The following is a 9,972-nucleotide window of genomic DNA, read 5'->3' on the forward strand; positions in this document are numbered from 1 at the left end:
GAAAATAATAAAATTGTGACAAAATATTTGAGACCGAATATTTCTGTCACAAATTGTGACAGAATTTTGATGAATTTGTGACGAATTATTCTTGCATAAATATAATTTTTTTAAAATACTTTATTTTCAATAAAAGTTTGAAGAGTAGCAGATTTGTGACAAATTTGTGACAGTTTTTCAATATAATTTTTGTGACCGACATATTTGTGTCACAAGTTAAAGGTGATTAATAACTTTCCGTCACAAATTCATGATTAAATTTGTGACAGATTGAGTAGTCCATCACAATAAAATAAAAAAAAAGTAACTAATATAATAACGGATTTATTCTGTCACAATAAAATTATTTTTTTTTAATTAATTTTAAAAATATTTTTGACAGATTTCTTTCCGTAACAAAAGCATAATTAAGCAGATTTCTTCATTTTCCCTCAAAATTCCCTCAAAATTTTTTTGCCTCTTTTTATTTTCCCTCAAAACCTACAGAAAACCCTTCACTCTTCATCCTGCACAACAGTTTGCTCCATTTTGACAACGGCGGGTGTTCAAGATTTGGCTGCCCTCATGTTGACTTCACTCTCGTTTTGCATAATATTTTGCTCCATTTTGACAAAGTGGGTGTTCAAGATTTGACCACTCGTCTTATTCGGCACACCCATTTTACTCCATTTTGACGAAATGGCTATTCAAGATTCTGTTGTTATTCTTATCTTCTTAAGGTAAGTTGTCTTTAATTTTGTTTCATACATCTCAAATTTTATACTTGAGCCCGTTTTATTGTTCTTATTTTCCTTTTTGATATACATATGGAATGAAACGATAAGTTTTTGATTTGAAGTTTTTGATAAGAACCACATCTTTACTTCATTTTTAATGATTGGTTCTGATCTATGAGTGAAGGGGAGCCTAAGAGTAACTAGTAAAGTTCCTGACATGTGCCCAGGAGGTCATGGATTTGAGCTGTGGAAACAGACTCTTGCTAAAATGCAGGGTAAGGCTGCATCCAATAGACCTTTGTAGTTTGGCCCTTCGACGACTCCGTTCATAGCACTGGAGCTTAGTGCACTAGGCTGTCCTTTGGTTCTGATCTGTGAATGTCCATTGGTATGGAGTGGTTTCCTGGTGGATAAATCTTGTTGGTTTGATTTGTGTTTACTTTATATCTATGAACCTGTTCGTGGGTTGGTGATTTTGGTGCAGGAGATTGGTTTGAGAATATTAACTTAGCAACTTCAGGTTGTATTTTGACAGAAGTAACATAAGTTTTGAACTCTTTAATTGAATGTTTTGACGAAGAAGAAATAAACTTGTGGAGTGCAAATTAATAATATACATCAAAATTTTCTAAATGGATCTGTATCAGTATAAAAAGATGGATGATTTAGATTTTTCAGTTGGGTTTTACAGACTCAATATGTTGTAGAGCTTTGGATTTTGCTTAGGGTGTGTCACATGTGAGGATGGTGCTCCCTTTCGTCTAGGCTGATGCTTGTAAAAACATATCAGTGTTTTTGATCAGGCTCCTAGTGACCCGGGATTATTATGCCCCTGAGTTGGGTGGAAAACCAAAGTTCTGTTTTAGTTGCATGGATGTGAGAACTTAGTATCTACTGAAGATGCTTGCACAGACGTTACGATTTATTTTTTGTGCATCCTAAGCTAACATGATGTGAAACTTTTGTCATAATAGGTGAGTGCTTATCCCATTTAGTCCTATTCATTACTTGAAGTGAATATATAGTGGGTGTATAACGCTTCTAAGGGTATTGTAGTTGAAGATGCAATCGGTTTATTTTAGATTATAAGAGCAACTTGGTTGTTTGTTGGATTTGGATAAATTCAGAATGAGACGAAAGTATTTGGCTAATCAAGCTTTTTCATCTTGATGGTCCTGGCTTCTCTCGTTCTTTTTGTTTTCTATGTTTTTCATACTTAAGAGTTTGATTTTTGATCTCCGTGGTAATGTACACAATGATGATATCGAGATATTTATATAGTGTTGAGTGCTAAAGATGTGCAGTCTGCGGTTTCCATGTATTCATTATGGGAACTGCAGTCGACAAAGTTAACTTCCTCCATTACATATTTTGCTAAGTACTACTTTGCGGGTATATGATCGAGCAAAGATTAAACAGGATTAGGATTAATCATGTCCGATAGAGGATGCAAGTAGCACATGTAGAGGATAAACGAGGAAGGATCGTGCAAAATGGTTTGTTCTTACCCAATGTAGACAAGATGCGATCTGGTTCATATGTGTGACAATGTGAAAATTGGGGATGTTCTGAAAAGTGACGTGGTAGACCTAAATGTACAGATCGAAAATGCATGATCACTGAATGCAGATGTAATTAAAAATGGAACATAAACTGTAGAAAAATGATAGGCAATACCTATTAGTTGTGTCTAACGTTTAGCTATTGTTGTACTTATATTAGATCTGGTGCTTCCTAGTTCTCTGAATATTTTTTTGCCTTGGGCGGCTAGAGATTTTATCTCAGCATTGCCAAATCAGATTACTCTAATAAAAGCGTATGAAAAAAATTGTTTACTTGTATTGGGGTGAAATGGATCTGAATAAGGAGGACCTAATACATGGCAGTTTTCATGCTTATCTGATTGTCGATTGTTATATCTTTTCATCGTTTTGTTTAGACGTTGGCGATTATACTGTTTTAGCTTTTTATGAGAAGTTTCGTTTTTGGCTTAGTCTGTTTTTTTCGTACTTTAATTGTTCAGCCTTCTATCTAAACTGATACTGAGTTTTTCATAAGAGCTGGCAGTTATGTATCCTTAATTCCTGATTTATTCGTGATTCGTGATGTATGACGACTTTGATTATTATTCTGTGTCTTGAGCCGGGTGTCTACCGGAAATAACCTCTCTACTTCACCGGAGGTAGTGGTATGAACTGCGTATATTTTACCCTCTCTAGATCCCATTATGTGGGAATACACTGGGTTTGTTATTGTTGTTGTTGTTGTTTGTCTTTTTCTTTTAACATATTCAATTAAAAATTTTGTGCAGCTGTAAGTGCAGTTTACTGTGAACTTTGTGTTATTCTTTAGTGCAACTTGTTTACTCAACTGTTAGTAGTGGCTTAATATGTATATTTTTGAGAAAAGTTAAATATTTAGAGTTGGGATCTCTTTGTAAATCAGTTATGCCCTCTTGTCACTTGATTTGGTGGAGCAGTTTGTTATTGTAAATCAAGTTGCTAGTGTATTCTTTTACTACCAAGTTTTTGCATATTGGCTGCATTCAATATTTCCTCCTGTGCCAAGAGTAACTGATAGAAATAGTATCATTTCCATAGATATGAGAAGAGTATGATCAGCTAATATGTGGATCATTTCTAAAGAACTCTTTCTTCTGTTGAAGGTTCAGGGAAGCCTTTGCTACCATTGGACAAGGTCGATGAGGAGGAAGAAAAAGAGAGATCTAAATCAGTCTCGTACTCCTATTCTTTCTTCCACCTTATCTTTTCTCTTGCCAGTATGTACTCGGCAATGCTTCTAACAGGGTGGAAAATTAGTAGACGTTGGGTGGCCATCTTTCTGGGTCAGGATCGTGTTGCCGAAGAGCGTATCAAAATACTTAAGAAAGAGGTTAAATATGAGAGAAAATCAAGAGAGTTCTTCAAGAGCGTGTAGAGTTGGAGGTGCAACAGCGACTAGAGCAAGAGGTTTCCCATTTGAGGCAACAAAGTGATGATCGATTCAAATCTATGGAGGAGCAATGATCTCGTATGATGAGCGATATGACATTATCTTCTCGCTCATTTAGTAATCCTACTGTCCCTAATAGAGACTCATCTAATGCTTAAATGTTTAATATTTTGAGAAATTAGTTGAAGTGTCGACTTGAACATTGTCACGTTCTTTTGGATAGTTATATGCTTTAAATTTTAAACATTGGTAGACTTTTGCTTATTGAAGTTGTGATTTTGCATGTTTTAATTAACTTCATACGTTTTTTATTATAAATCTTGTATTATGTTTTATATATATAGTGTGTGTGTGAGAGAGAGAGCATAGTATTTCGTCATTATTATTTATTAAAATTTAAATAAAATTTGTGACAGATTTAATTTGTCCCAATCTGTAAATTTGTTACTAATATAGGTAAGAGAGTCATATTGTGACTAAATTAGTCTGTCACAACTTAATTGTAATGAAATATATTGTCATAATTGTAGTGACTAGTTTTGAAAATTTGTTACGGAAATTATTCTGTCTCTATTTTATAATGAAATATTTTGTCCAAAATCTGTTATAAATTTGTGACGAAATTTAAGTCAAATTTAAGGATTTATATTGTGACGGACGATCTGTCTTAGTTCCATCATAATAATTTTGTGACGGAAATTAAATCTGTCACAACGATTTTATGACCAAAGGTTTTGAGATGCACATTTTTTCGTCACAAATCCATCACAATCACTGATTTGTAACTAAAATCTGTCACAATTTTGCCATTTTCTTGTAGTGCTAGATATTCTAGGTAATTCTAGGTAGAGAAATCTAGAAAATATAGTCTATTTGATATTTGTATTTAGGAAAGATATAGATATTCTAGAGTGTTAGATATTTGCGGAAGAGGATAGAAGACTCTAGATTTGTAGTAGCTAGAATCATCCCTACACAAGTATAAATAGGGATGGCATTAGACATTTGTAACCAATCAAAAATAAAATCAATTTAAGTAGTGTTCTCCATATAAAAGTTCTTCCTTCTCTTTTCATAGCTTCCCCTTCTTAGTTGAATATTCTGATCTTAGTTCAATGATCTTGGGCTAGCAGAAAGTCTCTCTAACTGCACCTTTCTTCTATTATTCTCTACATAGAATCAGAGCTAAAGTCATAGATTGACTTATATTTATTTCAAAATTGGGTTTGTGATTGATTCAACTGATTTGTGCGAATGGATTTTAGCGGTTGTGTTAATAGACTGAGAATGAAGTTGTTGAATCAGTTCAATTACAAGGTATGGAAGACTTGTATGGAATTATATTTTATGGGCGAGGATTTGTGGGATGTTGTTAACGGGAGTAACACAAGTCCTCCGAACGATGGACCGGAGAATATTAGTGCATACAAGAAGTGGAAGCAGATTAATGTGAAGGCGGAGTTCATTCTGAAGAGGTCCACCTCCTCCAATTTATTTGACCATATTATAATGTGTATTTGAAGGACCCTCAATCAGTTGTTCAACAAGAAGAATGAAGCTCGGCTACAAATATTGGAGAATGAATTGGCGAACACCATTCAAGGTAATCTTTCTATTGCAGAGTACTTTTTAAAGATTAAGAACTTATGTTCTGAGATTTATTTATTGAATATGGATGAGGCTATCTCTGAAACACGGATGGGAAGAATTATCATTCGTGGTTTGAAACCAGAATATATTCCCCTTTGTGACATCAATTCAAGGATGGGCTAAACAACTATCCTTAGAGGAATTTGAGAATTTGTTGTTGTCACATGAGTTACTAGCCAAACAATTGGTTGGTGAATTTGTCAAAAAAAGGGAAGGAAATGCTTTTGTAGCTCCCAAGAGGAATAATGAAAGAAAGATAAGAGATATGCCTCTCTTTCGATTCTCAGGTGGTTCAAGTTTGGCTGAAAAGAAGGAAGAGTCTATTAATAATTATAGTAAAAAGCCTCTTGATATTATCGGTGTGGCAAAGTAGGACACATAGGAAGATATTGCCGAGCCACAAAGAGCAACATGGCTCAAACTGAAAAAGTTTTTGAAGAAGAAAAAGGCTGGGGAAGATGCTTAGCAGCTAAGAGTCAAGCAATAAATGCTTTGACTTCCATAAATTTAGAAAGAGATTGGAACAAATATAATACAATCCATCATGTGGAGAAGGAAGACACTGATAACAAGCAAGAGAATTTTGAAGACATCCAGACAAATGACACGGCAGCTGCTCTCAAGAAAATAAAAAAAGTAGATCTTGAAAATAGCGATAAAAGTTTGGACATGAAGAATATTGAAGTAGAATCTGAGCAGACAACGTCTGAAACTCAATATGCCAGTAATGACTTTATTGAAGAAACTATTAAGGGAGATGTACTAGAAGTTAAAGTCTTTGATCAATCATCGATCGTATCAAGTTAAATTATTGGCTCAGATAAAATATTGAAAGTTGATGGAGAAGCTAAAGACCCAATGAATGATGAAGCCCTAAATTCAGATGAAGAAATATACTATTTGATTGAAGGGATAGAAACAAAATCTAGTGGTGGATCCTGTTATGATAATGAGGCTCCACAAAAATGACGATCAGATCATCATTGAATTAAATGAGGAGGTTGATACAAATGAAATATCCTTGTGTTGTTGAGTTGCTTTAGAAAGAGTAAGTTCTAAAATCTTGATCCTAAAGTTTCAAACTTTTTTTTATCATAGGAGGATTTTAGATAAAGGGGGAGCTCAAGAAGTCAACATCATAAAACTCGGCAAGGACCAATTCATGATAGAAAAATTTCATTATTGAATAGTTTAGAAGAGTTGAGAAAAAATTGCAAGAATTTCCATCAAGACTTAGTTCAAAGCTTCGTTAGAGTTCTTCTGCAACAAGTTTGGGATAACTTCCGAAAAATCAATTTAAGGGGGAGTGTGAAGAATATTTAAAGTTGATTTTTTGGATAACATAGTTTTTCTTGTAAAGTTTCTAGAATATCTTGTGTAATTTCTAGGATAATCATCTTAAAGAAATATCTAGATATTCTAGGTAGAAGAATCTAGAAAATGTAGTCTATTTGATATTTGTATTTAGGAAAGATCTAGATATTCTAGAGTGTTAAATATTTGTGGAAGAGAATAGAAAACTCTAGATTTGTAGTATATAGAATCATCCCTACACAAGTATAAATAGGGATGACATTAGGCATTTGTAACCAACCAAAATAAAACCAATTCAAGTAGTATTCTCTATATAAAAGTTCTTCCTTCTCTTTTCATAGCTTCTCCTTCTTAGTTGAATATTCTGATCTTAGTTAAACGATCTTAGGCTAGCAGAAGGTCTGTCCAACTACATCTTTCTTCTGCTATTTTCTACAAAAACTGCATTTATTTGTAAAAGAAGGCCGGTGTGTTTCAAAGTGTAAAGCGGGAGAGAAGGAATTTCACAATTGAGATTTTGAATAAAATGATCTTTTGATTTTTTTTTAAGTTAAACCAGATTAATCTCGATAACATATTCATCGAAGGCCATCTCTTTAGGTTGTATAACCTGTTAGGTAGTTCTATTCACACTTAAAAAATGATCCCATCGTTCTGCTCCTTTTAATGTTGAGTTCTTAGTTTCTCAAATGTTACAATGTAGAGAAAATTAAAGGAAAGGTATCTTTTAAGTCTTGAATGAAGGATTGGTGACATTGACCAACTTAAAGGTCAATCATAATTAGGAAACTTGATTATGTTAATTGTGGACTTGATTAATATTTCCAAAACTTTCTAATCTTTTTAAAAATACAAATCAACCCAACCCACACCCATCTTCAATCTAAATCAACCAGTCTCTTTTCTCTCTCTCTTGATAGCTTTTCTCAACTCTCTCCCAACCAACAGTTTTATAAATTTCTTCTTTCAATCCTCGGTGACTTCAACCTCCGACGACAAATAGTTAGGCTTCGAGTTCCTTTTTGACTTCAACCTTCAATCGATGTGACAGTCTTGCTCTCCGACCATAACAGCTTCGAATTCTTTATCGTTCCTTTTCTTCTTTCACAGGTAAAAATTTATGGCCTTTTTAGTTTTGAAAAAACTGAGGATCTTGAGACAACTTTTCTTATAGTATTGGTTAACAATTTTAATATTTGCTGCTTTAATTTGAAATACGGTCTGAATAAAATCCTAATTTCTGGTATTTCTTCTCTTCTCTTTTCGAAGTGAATTATGATTTTTTATTGTTTGTTGCATTTTTTTGAAGTTTGATTTTCGTTATTTGTGTTTATACAAACAAAACAATGATTTGGGTTGATTTGTTCTATTCTTGTTCTTGATAAAAATGGTGATATTGCTATTTTCTGTTGAACAAAATCATGCTACTATTTTTTTCTCCAACAAATTATTCATCTGGTGCAACATATTAACCATCTGATACAACAAATTTTTTATATGATGCAATAGATCAATCATTTGATGCAATAGAGGAACCATCAGATTAAACTTCTGATGTAATAGATTAATCATATAATGCAACAGAGAAACCATCGAATAAAAAATCTGATGCAATAGATTTATCATATGATGCAACAGTTTAACCATCTGATGCAATAGATTAACTATATGTTGTAATAGATTAACCATCTGATGCAGTAAATTTACTATCAGATGCAACAGAGGAACTATCGAATAAAAAAATCTAATGTAACAGATTAACCATCTGATACAACGGATGAATCGTCGGATTAAAGATCTGATGCAACAGATGAACCTCCCATTGGATAAAATCCTATCAACCCTTCCAACAGGACATGTCCAAGACTTGATTTTTCCAATTGATCATTTATTTTCCGTGATAGACGACTCTTCTGTTGGAAGAAATCTAAACAATATTGACCATTGATAACTGTTTCAACATATCACTTATGTGTTGCAACAGATGTGTGACCTGTTGCACAGATCATTCATCTTTCTCAATAGATGAGTGATATGTTTTGTATTATTGTAACAGATTACTCAGCCATTGCTGCAGGTTAGTTAATTGTTCAGATAGATCACTCATATATTACAATAGATGTGTGATCTGTTGCACAGACCATTCATCCTTCTCAATAGATGAGTGATATATTTTGTATTATCGCAACAGATTACTCAGTCGTTGCTACAGATTATTTAACTATTCTAATATATCACTCATATGTTACAACCGATGATGTTGCAACAGATGTGTGATCTGCTACACAGACCATTCATTTTTCTTAATAAATGAGTGATATGTTTTGTATTGTTGCAACAGATTACTCATCCATTGCAATATGTTATTTAATTATTCCAATAGATCACTCATATATTGCAATAATGTATGATCTGTTGCATAGATCATTCATTTATCTTAAAAGATGAGAGATATATTTTGTATTATTACAATGGATTACTCATCTGCTGCAACAGGTTGGTTATATAGTGCAACAGATATACTACCTGGTGCAACAAATCATTGATCTGTTAGAACTGTTATTTTACTGTTTTGCTTATTAGATTTACTGTTATCCTTTTTTAACGATGCATTAATCAACTATAATTTTTTTTATGTTCCTTTTAATTTTAGATAATATGACTCCCAAAAGAATAAAAACCGAATCAAGTCCAAGTAAAGGAATAAGTGAAGCATCTAGGCTACATCTACCACTTTATGATCTTGCTTTACAAGCGTTATCTAAATCAGGAGCAGAATATGATGAACATGGGGAGGAGAAATATTTCAAAAGAAATGATCTAAATACTAATAGCCCTTCCACCGAAGATTTGGTCAAAACCTTCAACATTGATCGTTATCCTATGAGAATGTAGTGAGATGGTGCCATAGATTAAATGGGTGATTTCATGGTTAAGTCAGTTATGAAATTTTTTTTTGACGCCTTCAGAAAAATACTTTGAGAATAAAAATTGGATGCTTATTTCAGGGACAGCTTCTTTGAGAAATATCTTGATTTGCCGGAGGACAACAATGCTCGTTTCTAAACAAAAATGGTATATGAACTTCTCAAGCATATGTTTATGTATGAAAGCGATGATAAGATGGATGAGGTGTGGATAAATTACTGTGGCGTGCCTGTTTGTTTTGGTTGGAAGGAGTTTGCATAGTTACTGGACTAAAATGTTATCCTCTTTCTCAAGGTATATCTATTCTAACACAAAAAAGCACACCGCACACCCAAAAAAAATCAAAGACAAGTCGTGTGATCGTGATGACCTGGTTTCCATTGTTGGTTCAAGCTTTAAAAATAAAAATTTA

General features: G+C 33.3%; 1 protein-coding gene across 3 annotated transcripts; it reads left to right on the forward strand.

Moving 5' to 3' along the window:
• Positions 1–262: 262 nt before the first annotated feature.
• LOC107858617 (probable serine incorporator) lies at positions 263–3,963 on the forward strand. Of its 3 annotated transcripts, none has more exons than XR_007051816.1 (2): positions 263–719; positions 3,382–3,963. XR_007051816.1 is itself a non-coding variant. In XM_016703346.2 (2 exons), exons 1-2 carry the CDS (start codon positions 934–936, stop codon positions 3,651–3,653), a joined length of 324 nt encoding a protein of 107 aa, XP_016558832.1. In that variant the 5' UTR covers positions 735–933; the 3' UTR covers positions 3,654–3,963. The 3 variants fall into 3 exon arrangements, 2 of the variants coding, with proteins under 2 accessions (XP_016558832.1, XP_016558831.1); XM_016703346.2 differs by lacking the exon at positions 263–719 and adding an exon at positions 735–991 and having other exon boundaries at positions 3,388–3,963; XM_016703345.2 differs by lacking the exon at positions 263–719 and adding an exon at positions 736–991.
• Positions 3,964–9,972: the final 6,009 nt, after the last annotated feature.

This window comes from Capsicum annuum, chromosome 2 (genome assembly GCF_002878395.1).
Source record: "Capsicum annuum cultivar UCD-10X-F1 chromosome 2, UCD10Xv1.1, whole genome shotgun sequence".
Taxonomy (NCBI): Eukaryota; Viridiplantae; Streptophyta; class Magnoliopsida; order Solanales; family Solanaceae; genus Capsicum; species Capsicum annuum.